Source organism: Acomys minous (assembly GCF_964271855.1).
Source record: "Acomys minous genome assembly, chromosome: 2".
Lineage (NCBI taxonomy): Eukaryota > Metazoa > Chordata > Mammalia > Rodentia > Muridae > Acomys > Acomys minous.
Window position 1 is genome coordinate 112,419,829 of NC_140484.1, and position 24,140 is coordinate 112,443,968.

The following is a 24,140-nucleotide window of genomic DNA, read 5'->3' on the forward strand; positions in this document are numbered from 1 at the left end:
TACAGGGAATATATGTGGATGTCTCTAGTTGAGCCCACTAGCAGTGGGTGACATGAGACTGAGGAGGCCACACACGAACCAGGCAGGACCTATAGTGGTGGGAGGGGAACACCAACCCACCTATAAAACTTTTGAACCAAAATTACCCTATGTACAAGCCAACTTGAGACCCACACCAGTGGAGAGAGCCAAATCTTGACACCATTGATGATACTCTATTACATTTACAGACAGGAGCCTAACTTAACATTCTCTGAGTGAGCCTCTCCCCCACAGCAGCTGATTTATCAGATGCTGAGACTCACAGTCAAGCACTTGGTGGAGCTATGAGTCCTGTGGAATAGGGAGAAAGAAGGATAGAAAGACCTGGAGAGATAAGAATGCTTCAAGACGATGAACAGAATCAACTAATGTAGACCTCTAGTGTTAACTATATTCATTACAATTTGATCAATACATTTTTCTTATCGATATTTGAGCTCAAATACCTAAATTAATCATTACCTTTTATTTATTTACTCAAATCTTCAAAAAACATTTACATAGCAATCTTAGTGCTTTTAAGCAGTTAGTGATGATTTTTCTTTGCGTTTTGTCAAGCCTTATTGACTGAACTGAATATTAAGTGGTCCTATTGCTTTTGTTCAGATATTATTGTTTGTAACTTAACAGGGAATCCTGCCACACAGCAATCTACAGACCTAAGGCATATGAGTTCTTCTACTGTTTATGTTTCTTTCCCCCAATTCTATCCCTCTTTAATGTATTCACTCCAGCAAAAACCTAAAGGAAAACAATACATGTATTAATGAGGGAGAGTATGCGTGACAAGAATTGGTAACAACTTAAATGTCTACAGGCACTAGCCAGGCAACATAATTACAAGGGACTAGGGAAGCATAAAAAAGTATTGCCAAGCAGCTTGTGCTTCTATCCAAGTTTATCTCTATCACTTTGAGGTCTCTCTGAAAAGGTAAACATTGTGAGTAAGCAGATGATGTCTGCAGGTACACACTGATGCCTGAAACTTAAGGTATCAGAATAAGTCACAGAAGTTTTGTTTCCTTAAACATGAGAGTCTTTCCCCAGTTTAATGAGGTCCTACCTATAATTCTTGGGGACTGACACATCTTTCATATTATTTTTAGTGATCCTTTAACTGTTCACCCAGGACTAAAATCACACCATGAAACAAGCCCTACACTAACAGTATGAAGTGATTGCTGTCAGTGGAGGGATGGCTGATGAGCAGGGCATCCTTGCAAACTGGAATCATCCTTCAAAAGCAGCGTGAAAGCTGAAGTCCAAGGACAGAGTGAGGTACACTGGTGTGTAGTGGATGAGTGAGTTGACCATAGACTTTTCCAGCTATCTGTTGGTGATGGTAATTTGGCCCAACTCTATCGTCAAATTTCACAAAATTGCCCCATTCTTCCTGAAGCCAGAGATATTACCTAAAAAATCCTACATTGATATTGATATTTATGTGCACTATTTGAGAATAACAACGTGTTCACAGCTCCCTTTTGGTTACTGAAACCCAAATAAATTCCCTTGGTGGAGAGAAAACAATACCGAAGAACCCTGTGACCTATGCTTCTGGGAGAGGATGCTGAAGTTTTACCAGGATACAGGGTTTTACAGAAGCTCCTTCCTTCTTTGCTTTTGATACTTGGGTTGCTACGTTAGTTGAGTCAAATGGATCTTTGTTTTGGGATTGTTTTTTTCTATATATCAAAATCTTCGTTTTCTTTCTTACAATAAGCTTATATTTTCCATACAGAACTAATATGCTAGGAGTTGCTATTTTATTTTTCTTACTCAATAATTTAATTAGAAATAATGATAAAACCTCTGGCTTTTTTTAAATATTAGGGATACTTTATTGCTTTGTTTTTAACGTATACCATATTGGCCAGCAAATAATTGGAGAAAAGTAAACAATTCACTTAAAAGAAAACCTCAAAACCAAGCAGGCACCAATGACATTCATTCATATAAGAGGTGCCTAGGCACGCATTTGTTTTCTGCGAATATTCTGGTATGACTCTGAGTTTTGTATATCATGTACTGAGAAATCTCAGAAACACTGAGCTCAGGAGATGATTTGGCTGGTAAAGTCCTGGAAGTGAAAGCATGAAGTCCTGTATGGAGGTCCCTGGATCCACACTATAAAACAAACCAAACAAGTAATCCTCATCACTGGGAGGACAGGAGGGAGCAGAAATCAATACATCTCTAGAGATCATTGTCTAGCTAGCCAGCATGGCCTAACTGGTAAGTTCTGGGATCAGTGAAAAGTCTTTGTCTCAAAAAATCTAGTGCAGAGTAGTAGAGGAAGACATGAACATTGGCCTATGGTTCTCTCTCTCTCTCTCTCTCTCTCTCTCTCTCTCTCTCTCTCTCTCTCTCTCTCTCTCTCTCCCTCCCTCCCTCCCTCCCTTTATATTTCTCTTTCTCATATGATCAGAGACATATACCACTCTTGTACACACACAATAAATGAACATACATGCATAAATGCACACATATACAAAATTCTTGAATTAATTCACTCCTATACCGAGCACCCATTCTATACCTTAGGGCAGGGCACATATTCTTCTAGCTCATTGACATAAAAGCCCTTTAGGCATAGGAAGTATTTTCCCATTTTAAAAATGAGGGTACTGCCGGGCGTGGTGGCGCACGCCTTTAATCCCAGCACTCGGGAGGCAGAGGCAGGCGGATCGCTGTGAGTTCAAGGCCAGCCTGGTCTACAAAGTGAGTCCAGGATGGCCAAGGCTACACAGAGAAACCCTGTCTCAAAAAACCAAAAAAAAAAAAAAATGAGGGTACTGAACTTAAAGGCATTATGAATTGGATGTGGTTGTTTTGTAGGGAAATGTCAGAATTGGGATGCTGATTACTTGAGAGTTGATCACCAGCACATTCTAAACTCCTCAGGATGAGGGCCTTTCTGGGTACTATGTGCTCATGTGCACTATCAATCAAGCTATCTATTGACCCACTGCTTCTGTGTTGCTGACCCACTAAATGCCATGGTGCTCTAAGAAGCCAGTAGATAGTATAAATAAATGCAGCCATGATGCTGACTTCATAAAAAAAGCTGAATTTAAATCATATGCTTAATTACAAGATTGTTTTCCCTTTTGGCTCAGGCTTGCTTCTTATTTCATCAAAGACACAAATTCATGATCATTTCATAGGCAAGAATTAATATGCAGATCACATTAGAAAGTTATTGGACTTGATTTTAATGGTGTTCTTACCCATAAAAGCAGCCATCCAGCCAGGGTGACTGGCAAAGGCATGTTTAATGGACTCCTTTCCTGGCAGACAACATATATATGGGAAAGTGGAAGCTGCAGCTTTATGTTCATGTTATTCTGTGCAGATACAAAAGAGTTAAACATTCAAGGGCAGAGTCTACTCCGTGGCTATGACCAGCAAGGCTCTAGGTGATCAGTGTCCTTTTCAGACAAGTTTCTCTAAATGATAGCTGTACCAGCTCGGAAGCATGGAGGATGCTACATCTCTGCCTTCTCTTTCTTGTCTGCTGAAGTTGAAGGCAAATTCCAAGCAAAATCTGACAGAACCCACACAGGCCTGAGCTAGAGACCTAACTCTTTTGTCATCCTTTAAGATAGGCCTGGGCAGGTTGTAGAAGACGAGTGCAGAGTTGTAAGAGACAGTTGTGAAGAAGACAAACTATCTGCTACTACCCCTAACTGTGATATGCATGCTTGGTGCCTTACTGGGAAAGCTGTGTTGGTAGGGGTACCCAGAAGGAATGGGAGATCTGAGGACACAGAGCCTGTAATAAAGGAAGACCTCCAGATCTCCAAAAGCTTTTGAGGAACAGGTACATGAATCTTGATTTTTGTGTGTATGTCTGTTGCACTGGTGTGGAACAAGGATTTGTTTCTTCCTTGTGTTAGTCCTTATCTATATAACTTTGCACAGAGAACTGCCAGTTTATATATCTGTGGCTCAGAGAAAATAACCTTGATTAAATACGAGGCTATTTAAAGATGCAGTATATGTTTCACAATTACCATTGGCTGTGTGGCTCATAAAGACATGAAAGGCACTCACAGACAGCTTTTCTGTCTGCTTTGTGGTCAGTCATGGTATAGGGACAATTTCACCAATAAAGGACCCAGTAAGTCCAACATAGAAATGAAGGACATATTTGAAATCCAGCTCACACTTTGTACCCTGCTGATCCAGTGAATCTATGGGGTTTTTTTTTTCTTTTTTTTTCTTTTCTTTTTTTCCCCAGTTACTAAGGAAACAGTTGTCAGTAATGGAAGAGGAAGCTTGGGCTGAAAGGATGGGCACTGGGCGGGGGGCACTTTATATAGAAGAACCCATCAGATAGAGTCTGGCAGAAACACCAACACGCTTCATGATTGATTTGGTCCCCAGCATGAAAGCATTAGAGTTCATTTGATGGAGTCGATATGCGAGGGTGCCATGGAGCCTGTCCACCAGCCTCTCTCTTCCTTGGTGCCTATTAGAGTTCTCAGTTCTGCATAGTTGGATTGGTTCATCTCTAACTTCTCTGCTGGGTGCATGTCAAGGTGGGGGGATACACAAACTGAAGCCTAGTTCCCAGCTCCTCTGAAGTGTTTAAAAACCAAGTTGGGTCTGGAGAGGTGGCTCTGCAGTTAAGTGAACTACTGCACTTGCAGAGGATCCAAATTCAGTTTCCAATATCCATCTTGGGCGGCTCACAACCACAGATAGCTCCACCGCTAGACAGAGCCAACCTCTCTCGCCCCCCCCCCACCCCCGTGGGCATCTGAGATCATGTGTACATGCTCATATACAGAAGCATACATTTACAAAATTAAAACAGTAAAAAGAAATCTAACAAAAGTCTCTGAAGTCACACTCTCCCGTCCCACACTCGCATTTTGTAAAGGTTCTGAGAATGCTTCTAGGAACGATGTCAAGGAAATAGGTATCTCATAGCTATTACTAGACCTAAATTGCAAGATTCCTACACCATAAGGAAAATAGTAAAAGCCTAGAATGGGATTCTAAAGGCAAATGGAAAACACACGCAAGGAGAATGGAGGCTTTGTCGGAGAAATATGAACTAGAATGACACTGAGATTCCATCTCACCTTAGTCAGAATGGCAGTCATTCAGAAAACAGATGCTGGTGGGGATGCAGGCAAAGGGGACTTTCTATATACTGCCAGTGAGAATGCAACTCTGTCCAGCCACATGGAAAGAAATATGGGGATTCCTTAAAAGCTAGAAATAGACCCATCACATGACCCAAGTGTGCACAATTATGTATTTAATCAAAGGAAGCCAAGTCAACATGTCAGACACAACTGGAAACCTTTGTGATGTGATATGATATGTGTGTACTCACATGTGGGTGTAATTGGAATCTTTTTTTATGGAATAAAAGTGAAAAATTATGTAGTTTTTGAGAAAAAATTGGCGAATCAGAGGGTTACCACTATTCACATAATTAAGAGTTTCATCAAGACAAAATTGTGTTTTCTTTCATTTGTTCATCTTGGATTTTACATAAATCCAGATGTTGTATGTATATATTACATAAAGTAATAGTTAAACTGACCAAAGGGATGAAGGGGACTAATGAGATGGATAAAAAGATGTGGAAAGGATGAATAGTAGAAAATATGGCTGAAGCACTATATAGACCTGCATGAAAATTTCTTTATAAAGTTTAGTGCTTTGTAAAATGAATATACTAAAATAAAACCTTACATATTCCTTAGCACATTTGTTCCTTTTATTTTTGCCCCCATTAAATGTATAAATTCAATCAATCAAGTCTCAATAATTTGAAAAATAATTTTAGATTTAATTTCATCCATAAACTTGAAAATTTACATTATGTGACATATCAATTCAGATATACTACTGTTCTTTGAATTATACATATTGAGTAGCATTGAGTTGTCTTTAATTATTAGAAAACAATAATGAAAACATTCAGAGAAAATATATTTGAGTCATGACAGCTCATTCTGTGCAGCTATCCCGTGTCTCAGCATAGAAGTCACTTTAAAATTTTGTGGAATCTTGTCTTCTGGACATGACATGCCTGCCGTACACATGAGCTTATAACATTTGGATATAAGTAATTTATGTGTACAAGAACTGCTCCAGATCAAGCCAGTTAAAACTCCAGCATGGTAGGGAACACTTGAGACTCTACCCTAGCTGTGGAGCTGATAGCAGTTGGTGGTCATTGGGGAAGGAAGTCACTTTTCTTTGGAGGAGTGTTACTGGTAGGTTATGCATGCATCAATGATTTATCTATACCCTTGCGCATATAGGCTGTACTAATGGGACTCAGTGGATTATATTTTTAAAAAAGATGAAAGAAAGAAAGGATATAATGGGACTCAGTGGGTTATATTTTTAAAAAAGATGAAAAAAAGAAAGGATATGAAGTTGTGAGGCAGAGATGTTAGGAATAGCTAGAGGAAATGAACATAGAGGAGTAGAGGCTAGTGCAAACCATATATATATATGTAATTTCACATAAACATATGAAGATATATTTTTATTTTGCATAATTTATATATTTCATATAAATATATTAATTTACACATATAAATATATAGATTTAATGTATAATATAAACCATATAGGTTCTATATTTGTATGAAAATTTAAAATAGTATTTTAATGAATAGAATTAAGACGTAATCATAAATTGAGTAACAGAGAAAACCAGATGCACACCGGCATATTATTGGCTAAGTGAATATGAGTGTATTCATATCACAAAAATCTATGCTAATAAGGCGACACAACAGAGACAGTCATCATGTAGTGCTGTAGCAGAGGAGGCCAATTATCTCCTCAAAATTGCTTTCTGGACTTGGAATTCTGAAGACACTGAGTGATATACACCCAGCTTGTCCTTTGTGTACACCGTGATGTGTAATTCCATTTGTGATGGGATCAATTGGTTCCTGGTTTTTAACTCCTTAGCAGATGGATATAGTGATAGAACACTAGTTTTTAGTTTTTAAAGCCTTCAAGTTTCAAACATTCAAGTTCATAATCAAAGTGGGGGAGTTTTATACCTGGGCTAATATTTTTCTTCAAGGTCATGACCAATTTCTCATGTTTCTTCATCATCACACAATTTACCCTGACCATGTAGCTCCGTTGCACTGTGCAAGCCCTTTCTTGCTTTGTGTGTTCCTCCCTCTTTCTCTGCCTGCCATGTTTGCCCCATCATGTTTAATGACAAACATCCTTCTGGGATATTACGGGTTTGTCTCAAGACAATTGCAGTAAGGCTATTATTGCAATAACTGACTCACAAAACCTTTTCCAGTTTCCAGCAAATGTATACACCTTAATTAAAATATCTTATTGCTAAAAGTTCTAATCTGCAGGTTAAATGATAGAACTATTGTTTGAAGAGAGCAGTAGAGAACAGTGTGACAAAGCAAAGCATTCTTATTTTAAACTGTGTAACAGGATTTTCCTATCATTATTTTTTTAGGCTGCTTATCAGAGTAATTCTGGTATGAAGATCTTTTGCCACGTGCTCTTCTGAAGTGGAATTATTTTGTCAACTCTGAAACCATCAATTGGCATTTTGATTGCATGTGTTTTGTAGACCAAGATGAGGAGAATTGATGTAGTTCTGCCTTCATTTCCCAGAATTCATTGTACTTGCTCATTTGTTTAAATATTTCTTGTTAGCTCTTGGTAAAGTGCAAGAATGTATCACATAACTCTTGGATGGTTAGTGCTAAGTCCATTCTGAGATATTTCATAGCTAGATTGCTATCGTGAATAGACTTTTTATTACATTTAATAATTTATTTTGCTGTTTCAGGGAAAGAAAATTGATTTTCATGTATTTAATTTGTAACCCTGTCTACACACTCAGTTCTTTATGTGTGTCTAATGCATTCTGCGTTCTAGTTGATTCTTTTGGCTTATATTAGTATATGATCAGTCTTCAAACAATGATAATGGGATTCCTTCCTTCCTAATACATAAAGCTCATTTTTCTTATTGGATTTTCTGGAACTTTTCAAGTAATATTATTTAATAGTGAGGAGAACAGGCTATAATTTAGGTTATAGCTTTAATAAGGATAATGTTACAGTTCTTGGCTTTATATAGCACTTGCTATTATTGTTGATACTAATGAAGGCTTTTCTAATGTGCATAGGCTAGCTTACACACACATACACATGCGCGCGCGCACACACACACACACACACACACACACACACACAGAGAGAGAGAGAGAGAGAGAGAGAGAGAGAGAGAGAGAGAGAGAGAGAGAGAGAGAGAGAGAGAGAGAGAGAGAGAATTTTTCAGCTCTATGTCAAATGACTTCCCTCAAATCACACAGACACGGTAGCATGGGGGGACCCTCTGGGTCTATGTTCTACTTCATAGTGTGATGCCTGGTGCCCTCTGAGACTCACATACTGTAGCTTTCACCAGGAATCCATTCATCTGTATTGAGTTTGCTCTTTCTTCTCTGTCTTCTAATTTCTTGTTGTGTCAAAATCTGTTTTAGTGTCATTCCCAATGATATCACTATACTATTCTTAAAAATTATTCTCTAGGTTACATTAAATTATTTTTGCATATTCTAGTTGTAAGCATAAGATTTCTTTAATTTGGGATATAAATATTTATATACCCCTGCCTCTATTTTCTATTTTATCTATCTATCTATCTATCTATCTATCTATCTATCTATCTATCTATCTATCTATCTATCTATCTTCTATTAATCTACCATCAGCTTGTGAAGCTCCTATCTCATTCAGGTCCTTCTATTCCCCCATCCCTTCTCTAAGTCACCCTGGGTCTGCCTCAAATTTTGGCTATCAGTCTCAGCATCTGCTTCAATTGATCCCCCACTGGGTGGAGTCTTACAGAAGACCTCTGTGGTAGGCTCCTGTCCTGTTCTCTCTCTTCCAGCACTTCAGCGCTCTATTTTAGTTGCCTTTCTGAATAATCATTAAGCATTGTCCCTAGGGTACTCCTTGTTATTTAGCTTCTTTAGGTTTGTGGATTGTAGTGTGCTTATCATGCATTATATGGTTAATATCCACTTATAAGTGAGCATATTACCATGCCTGTCTTTCTTCGTCTCAGTTACCTCATTCAGGATGATGCTTTCTACTTCCATCCATTTGCCTGCAAATTTCATGAGTAGTATTCCATTGTGTAAATTTACCATAATTTCTTTATCCATTCTTCAATTGAGGGACATTTAGGTTGTTTCTAGATCCTGGCTATTAAGAGTAAAGCTATTGTGAACATAGTTGAGCAAATGTCCTTGTTGGATGAGGGAGCACCTTTCAGGTATAAATGCCCAGGAGTGGTATGGCTGAGTCTTGAGGTAAAGTGCCAGATTGGTTTCTGAAATGGATGTATAAGTTTGTATTTCTAGCAGCAATGGAGGAATGTTCCCTTTTCTCCACATTCTTGCCTGCTTGTACTGTCACTTGAGTTTTTGATCTTAGCCATTCTGACAGGTGTAACATGGAATCTCAGTGTTCTTTTGATTTGCATTTCCCTGGTGACTAACGGCATTGAACATTTCTTTAGGTGTTTCTTGGCCATTTGATATTTCTCTATTAAGAATTCTCTGTTTAGCTCTGTACCTCATTTTAAAACTGGATTATTTGGATTGGTGGTGCTTAATCTCTTGAGTTCTTTATATAATTTGGACATTAGCCCTTTCTCAGATGTGGGGTTGGTGAAGATCTTCTCCTTTAGTCTGTGGGCTTTTGTTTTGTTCTGTTGACATTGTACTTTGCCTTACAAAAGCTTTTCAGTTTCATGAAGTCCTATATACTAATTGGTGATTGTTAAGTCTGGGCTGTTGTCCTTCTGTTCAGGAGGTTATCCCTGTGCCAATGAGTTCGAGGGTCTTCCCCAATTTTTCTTCTAACACATGTAGTGTGTGTGCTTTTATGTTGAGGACTTTATTTTTTAATTAATATTTTTTGATATATTTTGTTAATTTATTCATATTACATCTCTATTGCTGTCCCATCCCTTGTATCTTCCCATTCCTCCCTCCCTCCCATTTCCTCCTTACTCCACCCCTCTATGACTGTGACTGAGGGGGACCTCCTCCCCCTGTATATGCTCATAGGGTATCAAGTCTCTTCTTTGTAGCCTGCTATCCTTCCCACTTGGGCTTTAGTTTTGTGCAGGGTGATAAATATGCATTTATTTGCATGTTTCTACATGTATACTTCCAGTTAGACCAGCACAATTTCTTGAAGATGCTGGATTTTTTCCATTGTATGGTTTTGGGTTCTTTGTTGAAGATCAAGTGTTTGTATGTGTGTGGCTTTATTCTGATTCCATTGATCCACCAGTCTGTTTCTATGCCATTTCCAAGTAGTTTTATTACTGTTGCTCTATAGTATAGTTTGAAATCAGGGGTGGATATACCTCCAGAAGATCTTTTATTGCACAGTATTGTCTTAGCTATTCAGGTTTTTTTTTTCATATGAAGATGAGAAATATTCTTTCAAGGTCTGTAAGGAATAGTGTTTGCATTTTGATGAAAATTGCATTGAATCTATAGATTGCTTTTGGTAAGATAGCTATTTTTGTTATGTTAATCCTAATGATCCAGGAGCATGGGATATCTTTCCATCTTCTGATATCTTCTTTAATTTATTTCTTCAGAGGCTTAAAGTTTTTTTCATACAACTCCTTCATCTGCTTTGTTAAACTTACACAAAGATACTTTACATTATTTTGTGGCTATTGTGAAGGGTGTTATTTCCTAATTTTTATCTCAGCTTACCTGTCTTTTGTATATAGGAGGGCTCCTGATTTTTTTTAGTTGATTTTGTATCTAGCCACTTTGTTGTGTTTATGAGTTGTAGGAGTTCTTTGGTAAAATTTTCGGGGTCACGTTTGTATGCCATCATATCATCCATGAATAATAATACTTTGACTGCATCCTTTCTAATTTGTATCCACTTAATCTCCTTTTTTGTCTAATTGCCCTAGCTAGGACTTCAAGTACTATATTGAAGAGATACAAAATACTGGACAGCCTTGTCTTGTCGCTGATTTCAGTGGAATTGATTTAATTTTCTCTCCATTTAGTTTGATGTTGTCTATAGGCTTGCTGTATATTGTCTTTATTATGTTGAGGTATGTGCCTTGTATCCCCAATCTCTCCAAGACTTCAACCATGAATGGGTGTTGGATTTTTGTTTGTTTGTTTGTTTGTTTGTTTTTTGGACTTGAAGTTTTGTTTTATTTTATAACAATATTTAATCACAACAGCTAATCAAAAGACTTAAGAATTTTGAAGGAGATATACTTTACATATTTAATTTTAATACATTTCTCAAGTAGTTATTTTTAATTTTTTTATACAAAGTTTCAGAAGTATAAGAAAGTACAGAACTTCAGACTTTTAAATGAGAAGGTTTCATTTGGCAGGCACTTGATTGGTAAATTTGGGATCATATAAAATAAAAAGTAAAACAATCTGGAAAAGTCAATTTCCCTTTTTAGTAAAAAAACTGAAAGGTTTTTTAAAACTAGGTCACTGACAAAGATATTCATAGGAAGTAAATACATTTCAATTATCCAAGTTATTGAATAATTGATTTGGTACAGGATTTAGGAGCATTCCAGGATAAGCACTGTAGATTTAATATCAGCACAAAACCTTATATCTTGTCCTGCCTACATGATATGCTAAAGTAAAGATGGTTCAGAGAGTATAGGAGTGGTCAACCAGTGACCTAGAAAAAAAAGAAGCAGAAACACCCAAAAGGGTGTTGGATTTTGTCAAATGCTTTTTGGCATCTGAAGAGATGATCATGTGGAGTGTTTTCCTTTCAGTTTCTTTATATGATGGATTACATTAATGGATTTCTGCTTATTGAATGATACTTGCATGCCTGGGATGAAGCCTACCTGGTCATTATGGATGATATTTTTGATGGGTTCTCAGACTCCTTTGTGAGTATTTTATTGGGTATTTTGCATCAATATTCATAAGGGAAATTGGTCAGATATCTTTCTTTGTTGGGTCTTTATGTGGTTTGGGTATCAAAGTGACTGTAGCTTCATAGAATGAGTTTGATAATGTTTCTTCTCTTTCTATTTTGTGGAATATTTGGAGGAGTACTTGTATTAGTGTTTCTTGGAAGGTCTTGTAGAATGCTGTGCTGAATCTATCTGGCCCTTGGCTTATTTTGTTTGTGAGACTGTTGATGATTGCATCTATTTCCTTTGGGGATATAAGACTATTAATTTGTTTACCTGATATGGACTCAAATTTGGTATTTGGAATTTATCAAGAAAATTGTCCATATACTTTGGATTTTCAAATTTTGTGGTATATAGGTTTTTGAAGTAAGGTTAATGATTCTTTGGATTTCCTTGGTATCTGTAGTTATGTCTTCCTTTTTATTTCTGACTTTGTTGAATTGGATACTCTTCCCTTTTCCTTTTAATTTAGTTTGAGTAAAGGTTTGTCTATTTTGTTGATTTTCTGAAATAACCAGCTCTTGGTTTCATTGATTATTTGAATTATTTTCTTTGTTTATAGCTTATTAATGTTAGCCCCAAGTTTGATGATCCCTAGCCATCTACACCTCTTGGTTGAGTCTTCTTCTTCTTCTTCTTCTTCTTCTTCTTCTTCTTCTTCTTCTTCTTCTTCTTCTTCTTCTTCTTCTTTTTCTTCTTCTTTTTTCCCAATACTTTCAGGTGTTCAGTTAAGTTGCTTGTATGGAGTATCTCAGATTTCTTTATGTAGGCACTTAGTTCTATGAACGTTCCTCTTAGCATTACTTTAATTGTGTTCCATAGGTTTAGGTATGTTATGCTTTCATTTTCATTGAATTCCAGGAAGTCTTTACTTATTTTCTTTATTTCGTCCTTGACCCAGTTGTCCTTGAATAGAGATTTCTTCAGTTTCCGTGTGTGTATGCTCTTGGTTATTTCCATTGTTGTTGAAGTTCAGCTTTAGCCCATGGTGGTCTGATAAAATACAAGTGATTATTTTAATTTTCTTGTATCTGCTGAAGCTTGCTTTGTGATCAACTATATTGTCAATTTTGGAGAAGGTTCCATGAGGTGCTGAGAATAAGTTATATTGTTTTGTGGTTTATGTGAAAAGTTCTGTACATATCTGTTAGGTCCATTTGATTAATGACATCTGTTAGTTTAATTAATTTTCGATTATTTTTCGATTTAGTTTCTATCTTGATGATTTGTCCATTGGTGAGAGTGAGGTGCTAAAGGCTCCCTTTTGTGGAGTTTGATGTGTGATATAAGCTTCAGTAATTTTTTTTTTACAGACGTGGGTGCCTTTGTATTTGTGGCATAGATGTTTAGAATTGGAGATGTCATCTTGGTGATATTTTCCTTTGATGAGTATTAATTGTCATTTTTTATAATTTTGGTTAATTTTTGTTAAAAGTCTTTCTACCTCTATCTATCTAAGGAAGAGCATATGTACATATATATGTGTATGTATACATATATGTATAGTGTGTGTCTGTGCACATGCATGTATGGGCATGGTAGATATCATTGTATACAATGATAAAAGAACACAGGTTTGAGTAGGGAAGGAAGTGTGAGACATAGGAATTGTGTGGCATACAAGGATAGATATGATCGAAATGTACCATAACTAAGAATGAGATTCTCAAAAGAAATAATAGAAAAGAAATAAAACAAAACAAAAATAGAATGACATCACTATTTCTTCATATGTTGTAAATACATATCTCATTATTTTTACCACTTCTTCTTTTAAATATTGGATAAAACCATGAAGATGTTTCCTCTGTGAAGGATTTTATATCATAAGTCTGTAACCATTTTCACATTTGCTCTTAACTTAGTAATTCCATTTTTCATTTCCATTGTGCCTTTTCTCTTAATTATACCCTATTCATGCTTTTTATTTATTCTCAGTACAATGTTTGCTTCTTTCTTTGAATATAAACAAGAAACTTCCCAGATACTCTCCCAATTTTAGTAGTACGTCTATTTTAATAGAAAATGTTTATTTAGTTTCTTTAAATGTTTTAACCACAACATTTCTTGTTAAAATATTATCTCATATATATCTTGATAGGGGACATTTAATGGTGACCAGCTTTTTTAAAATGAGACTTTTCTAGAGCTCTTCATTAGGGTTAGGGTTAGAACCAAAAGCAATTCTTGTCTTTGGTTTTGTCACAAAGGTAGAAGACTATTTATAGCTTGTGGATTGACTGGAGAGTGGAAGTCATCACATGAAGCAAGGATAATATGCTGACAACATTCATCAATGAAAATAAAACTTTAATTTGTGAAGGGATAAAATAGGGATATTCAGTGGACTTGAGGTAGAGAAGTACAGTCTTCATTTGTACTTACTAAACAGAACCCTCTTTCAAGTAGGTTTAAATTCAAAAGACACAGTATAGTGCATAAAGGACTGCACTTAAAATGTGACCTATAGTAATGTACTATTGAGTATGTCCCTAAGTATGAAAGGCAGAAACACGTGATTCATAGCTGGAGAAGAAAGCACTGAAGTATAACTACAAAGGATTATGTCAAAGTACAAAAGGTATCAACTTAGAATTTCAAAGATTGTAGAATAACCAGGCAAAAGTCCTACTTTAGTACTATTTAAAAGAAAAGTGGAACTAATAAATAATTCCTAGGTTGGCTGTATATGATAAGGTAAATTATAAAGTTAGGGTGTTAGAAATAGTCTTTAATGTGATGCATTGACAAGAATATTCAATATAGTTAGGGCATTAGTAAGAAGATTCAATATGGTTGGAGAGAGAATCATTGAAATGGAACATCTCAAAATGTATCTGTAATTCATCAGTAAGAGAGGGAAAAATAGAAAGTTTGTTGTTAAGGTTATAGCATATGAAAGGCAGAGCAAAGCAAATAACTTGAACTTACTGGTCACTTTAAAAACTGCCTTGTCAGAACATTGTAGAGGTAATTCTCAAAAGGGCAACAGGCACTTTTTTCTAGAATCATGGAAAGGCCCATTATAGTGTCAATGAATTCCAAATTTGAAAAATGAAAATTTAGCTTTTCTTAGGAATGGCTACAACAATGACCAACAAGAAGAACATCATAAAAGGCAGATATGGACCCAGGGGTGTCTACTTAAACTACTGTACCAACCAAGGACAATATATGCAGTAAACATTGAACCCCTACTCAGATAGAGACAATGGACAGGACATTATCCACAGTTGTGTGGTAATGGGGACTGACTCTGACATGAACTCTGGTGCCCCATATTAGTCCACTTACCCTTGGTGGGGAGGCCTGGTGGCACTCAGAGAAAGGATAAACAGGCTACCAAGATAAGACCTAATAGGCTGTGACCATATGGTGGGGGAAGATGTCCCCTTCTGTCACAGACCTAGGGAACAGAAATAGGGTGAAAGAGGGAGGAACGAGAGGATACAAATCAAGGGATAACAATTGAGATGTAATCTTAGTAAATTAATAAAAAGAAAAAAGAAAAATAGAAAAAAAGAATGGCTACCATGAACACGTCTTCCAAAAAATTAAGAAACTTTACCTTCCATTTAGTGACATACTTTAGCATTTTAATAATCTTTCTATGAAGCAGAATTCTCTTGAAATGTTGGTACGCAAACTTTTTCATGATATAATTGTAAAAACCTTTGCTAAACAGCTGCATTTTACTGCAAAATTATAGCAATAAAGTCTGGCTGTGTTCCTCCCCTTTGACCTACTTTCCTGATAAGTGAAGACTTTCATGGGGCATGCCCCTTGGGCTAGTGTCTAGATATAAGTGAGTATATACCATTTGACTCTTTCTGCTTCTAGGTGAACTCACTCATTGTGATCATTTCTAGTTCAATCCATTTGTCCACAAATTTCAGGAGTTCTTTGTTTTTAATAACTGAGTAGTATTCCATAGTGTAAATGTACCACAGTTTCTTAATCCATTCTTCTACTGAGGGACCCTCTGGGTATCATGAATAAGGCAACTATGAACATGGTTGTACATATGTCCCTGTTGTGTGGTGGAACATTTTCTGGGTATATTCCAAGGAGTGGAATAGCTGGGTCTTGAGGAAGCCCTTTTCCCATTTTTCTGAGAAGAGCCAGATTTCTAAAGTGGTTGTACCAGTTTGCATTCCCAACACCAATGAAGGAACATCCATTCTGATGGGTATAAGATGGAATCTCAGAGTTGTTTTGATTTGCATTTCTCTGATGACTAAAGACTGAGTATTTCTATAAGTCTTTCTCAGCCATTTGATATTCCTCTGTTGAGAATCCTCTGTTTAGTTCTGAGAGCCATTTCTTAATTGGGTTATTTGGTTTGGTGGTGTTTAATTTCTTGAGTTCTGTATATGTTTTGGATGTTAGACCTTTGTCTGATATAGGGTTGGTGAAGATCTTTTCCCTGTCTGTAGGCTGTCGCTTTGTTCTGTTGTCAATGCCTTCTGCCTTACAGAAGCTTCTCAGCCTCATTAGGTCCTGTTTATTTATTGTTGATCTTAAGGCCTGGGCTGTTAGTGTTCTATTCAGGAAGTTGACTCCTGTGCCAATGTGTTCCATCTTCCTCCACACTTTTTTTCTAACTGATTTAGTATCCCTGGTTTTATGTTGGGTCTTTAATCCACTTGGACTTGAGTTTTGTGCATGGTGACAAATATGAGTCTAATTGCATTTTTCTACATGTAGACATCCAGTTAGACCAGCACCATTTGTTGAAGATGCTAGCATTTTTCCGTTGAGTAGATTTGGCTTCTTTGTCAAAAATCAAGTGACCAAATGTGTTTGGATTCATTTCTGGGTCTTCAATTTTATTCCATTGATCCACCAGCCTATTGCTGTGCCAGTACCATGCTGTTTTAATTACTGTTACTCTATACTACAGCTTGAGATTGGGTATGGATATTCCTCTGGAGGATCTTTTATCAAGAAGAACATTATGATGGGCAGATCTGGGCTCAGAGGTCCTGCTCAAACTATGGCACCAGCCAAGGACAATACGGGCAGTAAACTTCGGACCCCTACCCAGATCTAGCCAATGGATAGGACATTCTCCACCACTGAGTGGAGAGTAGGGACTGACTTTCATACGAACTCTGGTGCCCCATTTTTGACCATGTCCCCTTGATGGTGAGGCTTGTTGACACTCAGAGGAAGGATGACAGGCTACCAAGAAGAGACTTGATATCCTATGAGCATATACAGGGGGAGGAGGTCCCCCTCAGTCACTGTCATAGGGGAGGGGAGTAGGGGGAAAGCAGGAAGGAGGGAAGAATGGGAGGATACAAGGGATGGGCTAACAATTAAGATGTAATATGAATAAATTAATAAAATATTTTTTAAAAAGTCTGGCTGTGTTTGGAGCCTAGTAAGCTGATTGGTCAACCTCTTCTCACCACTAACTCTTCTGTATGAATTGCATCATGGTATAATTTGTCTCTGGCTTTATTTTATCATTAAATCATGAGCATTTTCCATATTGCTAAATGGTTGTTATAATTATCATTTTAATGGCTCCATTACACCCTATCAGATCCATTCCATTATAGTTTCCTTAGTCATTCCTTCTTTATTAGACATTTAGGTTTTATTTCTCTCAGATTTTGATTATTACATATAACTTTGGCATAATTTACATTTTTATGCATGTAACTTCACTTTTATTTTCAATCAGTTCATTAGGAATAGTTCCCTGATGTGACATTATCATGTCAAATGTTATTGAGTAATTTCCCTAAAGGTATGAATCAATTTATATTCCAACAGACATTTTGTTATCTAGCAGCTTTGGGCATAAAAGGAGGTCAGAAATATTACAAACTTAAATATATATGCACCAATTTACTGAATGTAAAAGGTAATTATATTTTAAAGTGGGAGGGAGGGAGGAAGAGGAGGATACAAGGGATAGGATAACAATTAAGATGTAATATGAATAAATTAATTTTAAAAAGAATATTTAAAAAAGAATAATAAAAAAGAGGGAAATTCAACATCTTTCCATTATGTGTTTATTTTAATAATTATTTATACTGTTGTATTCTAGCCTTTATGCTATTTAAAGTTTTTGTTTTGTTCATTTATTTGTTTTGCTTTCTTTTGGTCTTTCTCATATATACCAAATATTGTTTTGGGACAGGGGCTACCTATATAAAACATTTGATGGTAGAACACATGAGTGACTCACCGAACCCAATCCTCCTTTCTCCTAATTCTCCTCTTTTAGAAAGGTTGAAGAAAGTAAAAGGTTCTACTAAGGACTGTTAAAAAGCAGGGGGTGGCTGTATGGCAGTTCTGGTGAGTGACATGTAAGCAAATACATTTTATTCAATTTTCTACTTTTTTCTCTTTCTTTTTAAAAATTTAAAAAATATTCAGAATACATCCTGATTATTATTCTCTCACTTATATCTTCCTAGTCCCCCTCACTCCCTCTTTCACTCTATTCCCCTCCACTAGACCTGTGACAGAAGGGGACCTCCTCCCCCACCATATGATCACAGCCTACCAGGACTCAGCCAGACAGTCTGCTTCCCCTTCCTCTGAGTGCCACCAGGCTTCCTCATCAAGGGGAAATGATCAAATAGGGAGCACCAGAGTTCATGTCAGAGACAGTCCCCACTCTCCACACAACCATGGATTTGACAAAAGGCTAATATCCAGAATATATAAAGAACTTAAGATATTAAACACCACCAAACCAAATAACCCAATTAAGAAATGGGGCACAGAGCTGAACAGAGAAGTCTCAACAGAGGAATAGCAAATGGCGAAGAAAACTTCTATAGAGTATTGTGTGACTGTTCAGGCAGTAAGCTGTCTCAGCCATTTTTTTTTTCATTTTGGAATATGCTAACCTGTACTACCAGTTCACTCAGGCCTTTAAGTTTTATTCCTTCTTAAGTCTCTGACAGCGGTTGAAGACCAGATAGTTTAGTCTTACAATCAACTTTAGTTGGTTAAAAGATAAGATCTTTTTAGATCAAGACAGAGGATTTAAGGTAATAGGGATGGGATAGGATAGATATTGATTTTTATTCAGAAATTTAGATGCAACAAGATAGAAAAGATGTTTACTTCAAGTTTGACAAGTACAAATAGCCAAATCACTATGAATGTAACATTTATATAACACATGATTGTCTCATGGTTCTTCCTACTGTATGTAATTTATTTTATTCATGTGTAATAATATAAATGTATATGTTAAAAGGAAGCATAATAAACTAATAAAATAAAATAGGAAAAAAGAAGAAGAAATTCTCAACATCCTTAGTCATCACAGAAATGCAAATCAAAATGACTCTGAGATTCCATCTCACACCTACCAGAATGGCTAAGACCAAAATCCCAAGTGACAGCACAGGCTGGTGAGGATGTGGAGAAAGGGAACACTCCTTCATTGCTGGTGAGAGTGCAGCAATTTTTTCTATTTTTTTTCTTCTCATTTGGGTGATGTGCTGGATGGAGCTGCAGCAGCCATTCTCCAATGTAAGAGAAGAAAGGTATATGGTTTAGCTGTGATTCTAAGATGCTGAAACAGTGTCATGAATCGTCTACCTTCCTTACAGTCATGAACTATTCAAAGCAAAAGCTTCATCAGTGGGGCAGTTAATGAACTGTCAGGGAGAGGTTGGTTTTCTTTTTATTGACTCTCAACTCTACCCTAATTTAACTATAACTTTATTTATACACTCACTACCTTCCAGACCATCATGCAATCAATGAAGAGGAATAACATGATGTTTTACCCATAATATTCAGAGATAAGGATGCTTCTCCTTGAGCAAAAACATGTGTAGTTTAATGTTCTTGAATTGTGACAGTGGGAGGATCATGAATTCTCCACTCATTAGAGTTAAGGTCCATTGGCTAGATCTGGGTAGGGGTTTCAAGTTTACCACCTGTATTGTCCTTGGCTGGTACCTTAGTTTGAGTAGGAACCCTGGGCCCAAATCTGCCTATCCTAATGTTCTACTTGTAGGTTTCTTTAAACCCCTACCCAGATCTAGCCAATGGACAGAACATGCTCCACAGTTGAGTGGAGAGTGGGATATGACTTTCACATGAACTCTGGTGCCTCACATTTGACCATGTCCCCTGGAGAGGGAGACCTGGTGGCACTCAGAGGAAGGGCAGCAGGTTACCAAGAAGAGACTTGATACCCTATGAACATATACAGGGGGAGGAAATCCCCCTCAGGAACAGTCGTAGGGGAGGGGAATAAGGGGAAAATGGGAGGGAGGGAAGAATGGGAGGATACAAGGGATGGGATAACCATTGAGATATAACAAGAATAAATTAATTAAAAATTAAAAAAATAAAGTTAAAGTCCATATACAAAATGCTGTGTGACTAAGGCACAAGCTACAAAGGCCTCTCCATGTTCACTCAGGAAGAGGTCTTGCTTGTTCATTTATTAGGCATGGGGAATGTACCATGGATGGGTGTGTGTTCTATGCATGGGAAATACTGTTAAGTTAGAAAGAGATATTGCTTGGCCCTTCCCTTTGAAGATTTATTTCCACACCAGGACTTGACTGTGAGAAAACGATCATTAATATAAACAAATATTGTTGATACTGTGTGAGAGTGAAAATGAAAAAAAAAATAGTAAGAAAGAAAAAAATCAATAGGAGAGGCCAAAATGAAACTGCAGACTTCCCAAGTTTCCTCAGTCAATAAAGTGATATGAGTTCCTTTAAGAGTTTTCTGAACTAGTGTTTTTATGACACCAAGTGATGCTGCCTGGAGTTAGTGTGCCTACTCTGGGAATAGCACTTATTTTCTTTTATAAATGCTATTGCTTCAGCTACAAACATATAGAAGAGGACTGGTGTGATGGGATGGCTTCCAGCCCATCAACACTGCACAGGCTAGTAGATGTGTTCCCTACAATGCTTTTCCAGTTCTCTGCCCAGCTAGGTGGCAGAATTTCCATGTGCAAGGGGCTCTCCCAAGTCCAGAATACTGGACTTTTGCTTGCTTCTTGTAGGAGACATTCCTAGGCCACATATATGGGACAGATCACTGGCTGGATGTGATCTTCACTTCCTTTCCTCTGACCTAGCCAAGTCATTCTCCAAGGAAGAAGAGTGTCTACACAAGACTGTGCATAGAGTCAGACCTCAGAACTTCAGTACGTAGAAGGGGGCTCTGGGGATTCTCTCTCTTTAAAAAATGGTCTTTTTTCCTATGGACTTGAGGAGGAAATAAAAGCAATTTGTTCAACATCTGTCTTCTTGTATTGTGGCTGTTTACAGAGGAACTTGCTTCCTTCAACTCTAGTGTAATGTCTCCTTTCTTTAGAAAACAGGTGTCAAAACAAGCAGAAAATCCAATTTTCAAGCAGCTCAAATCAACTTGAGACTTTCTACTCACTGGGGTGCTTTTACCTTGGAAGTCTCCTGTGAGGCTCACTGCTTCCCTATATCCAATTTTGGTTTTTGTTTTTTTTTTTCCCTTGACATGCTTAAAAGCAATTCTTATGAATCAGTTCTGCCCTATCTGTGTCCTCTAGAATATAGTAGCAGTGATATTGAAAGTAAAATTGTATATTTTAATTTTAATTGACATAATAATTGTACCTATTTAGGGGAACTGTGTTGTGTGCATATAATGTCTAATCATTAAGCAGTGTGTACATGGGTATAATGTCTAATGATTAAGAAAAGCAATTACCATATCTATTGCATCAAACATGTATCATTTTCTTGTGTTGGTGACATTCAAAATCTTTTCCTTTAGTTGTTTTGAAATATATAATAAGCTGTTTACTATTTTGTAATTATATGTTGCAATTAAAATGTGATATATTATAATACATTGGATAAAACCAGTTATTTTTCACTTATTCTATTATAGTAAAATATGTGTCATATAATACCATTTTATTAAAATAATAAATTATTGATTTTTTATTTAGTATTATATGTAAATCACACGACTGCTCTGAACTCCATCTAATTAAATCTTATTTTCAGGAAAAGTGAAAGAGAATATGAGCTAAACTCTATTTATATCTCAGCAACTCTGGAATATTCTCTCATCAGTTGTAGATGAGAGAATGTATAATGCTTTAGGTGTCTAGTGGGGAGGATCATGATCCCATTTTACAGATGAGAAAATAAAGAATAATAAAGTTTCAGAACCTCACACAGCAACATCAGGAAATAGTGGAACTGTGATTTAAATCTAATTCTGCTCTGAATTTTGAAAAACACAGATTCTACTTTTCTCTGTAACTGTACTTGTATATACAATTTCATGGGCAATTGTGAAGGCAGAATCCTCTTACTGGTTACTTACTATTACTTACTAGCTGTTGAGACCTTGGATAAGTTCCTTAGTTTTATGTGTCTTGTCCTCTTCTGTATGGATTACAAAAAATAGTTAGGTAGTAGAACTTGATAAGAAAATAGCTTACTATTATGTCTGTAAATCTGCGAAATGCTCAGAACACTTACGGGATTCAAGAAGGTGCCTGAAAAGGTTTTGTCAATTGCTGTAAACTGTCCCAGTCTCCTCCTCTTTCTCAGAGAAGGAGGGTTTTACAATGTAGCCCAGGCTAGGCTGCAACTCATAATCCCTCAGCCTCAGCCTCCAAAGTGACAGATGGCAAGCATACTTCACCATACCTGATCATTATGGTCATCTCTACTTCATGAACATGGAATGCTAAGATTAAATTTAGTTGGCAAAGGAAAACTATACTTTGAGGAAAATATACTTTATTTTGAAGTTTCAGTGTTAATATGTGAAGGATTCCTGCCCCCCCCCTTTGCCATTGTTTAAATCAATGCAAATTGTATAATAATAAATCCTTGTTTCCACAGTAATCTCCTTTTCAAAACAGAGATAGCAACTTTGTAGATTGCAATGCAAGGATGGAGGGGGTGACTGGTCCTGTGCCACTCATGCCCTTTATTGTCCCCTTGAGCCAGCTTGCTATCCTGTCAAGAAAACTTCAGCACATGTAGAGAAAAAAAAAACTTTGGAAAGTGACTGACAAGCACTATAAACGCTCAATTTCTCTGATAGTCTGAAGATGTCAGTACTCAGTTCCCACTCAACAGTCACTGTTGCTTGCTTTGTTTAACTGGCAGGGTCTACAGTTTGGTACCAGAGAACTGGAGGAGATGGGCGCCATGTTCTGCTTGGGCCTCCTCATCTTGGAACTCAAATCTGCAAGCTGTAGTCATAAACTCTTGGCTCAAGCTACAACTTTGCTGAACGCAGATGTTCTGGACCACTACCTCCAGCGGTAAGATGCTTACACGGGAATCAGGGATGGCTCAGGTATAGTCGGTACAGGTGTCCTGGTGAAGTGGATCAATGGGTCCTTGATAGACAGAAAATAATGATGAGCTAAGAAATAAAGATAGGTTCAACTGTACTGCAAGGAAAGCCAGACTTGAGGCTCCACAGATGCTGAAAATGTGGGGCAGTTGCCAATTGTACACACATGTAAATATATAATTTTACATATTTATAAGTATATTATTAATACTTATTGCTTATGATAATGAAGCTGGAGCTTGGTGCCACAGCCTTACAGAAGTACAGACTTTTTGTGAATTGCATTCTTACACAGGTAACATTTTTGGGCTATTGCTCAATATAAAAATGGCAAAGGGTCTTACTGCAGGGTTCTAGACACTTGGGACAAGTATCTCTTCCTCAAACAATGTCATACTGGGCTAGAAGATGATTTATCATTGGTCAAGAGAAATTAACTCACATGACAAGGGACAGCTGGATATCTGTGAACTGAGCATTGGTGATGAGTCAAGGGATGGAGAACCATTATCCAAATGAGTTTTGTGATGCACTTTCCTGTAGATGCATACTTGACCAGAATAAATTCAGGGAAGGGAAGAAATAATGCCACACAAAAGGAGAGAGGACCAGGAGGCATCAGAAGTTCCAGGGAGGCTAAGTCACAGGCTGAACTTTGAGCAATGGGACCAATGGGAGACTTACTGTCTGCTGGTAAATGAGGAAGCATATAACCATGCATTTTGCCTCCAAAAGCAAAGGCAAAAGTAGTGCTCTGGGAAGCCTTTTATTTCCAGCTAATTTTCATTAGTTTTCTG

The 24,140-nt window shown here is 37.1% G+C and overlaps 1 protein-coding gene across 2 annotated transcripts in view; it reads left to right on the forward strand.

Moving 5' to 3' along the window:
* AGBL1 (AGBL carboxypeptidase 1) overlaps nucleotides 1-24,140 on the forward strand; it is an 880,118-nt gene that overhangs the window by 589,084 nt on the left and 266,894 nt on the right. For both annotated transcript variants that reach the window (XM_084772153.1, XM_084772154.1), the window contains exon 22: nucleotides 23,151-23,308. In XM_084772153.1, coding sequence (XP_084628279.1) covers nucleotides 23,151-23,308 — 158 coding nt within the window. The remainder of the gene's footprint in view (nucleotides 1-23,150; nucleotides 23,309-24,140) is intronic.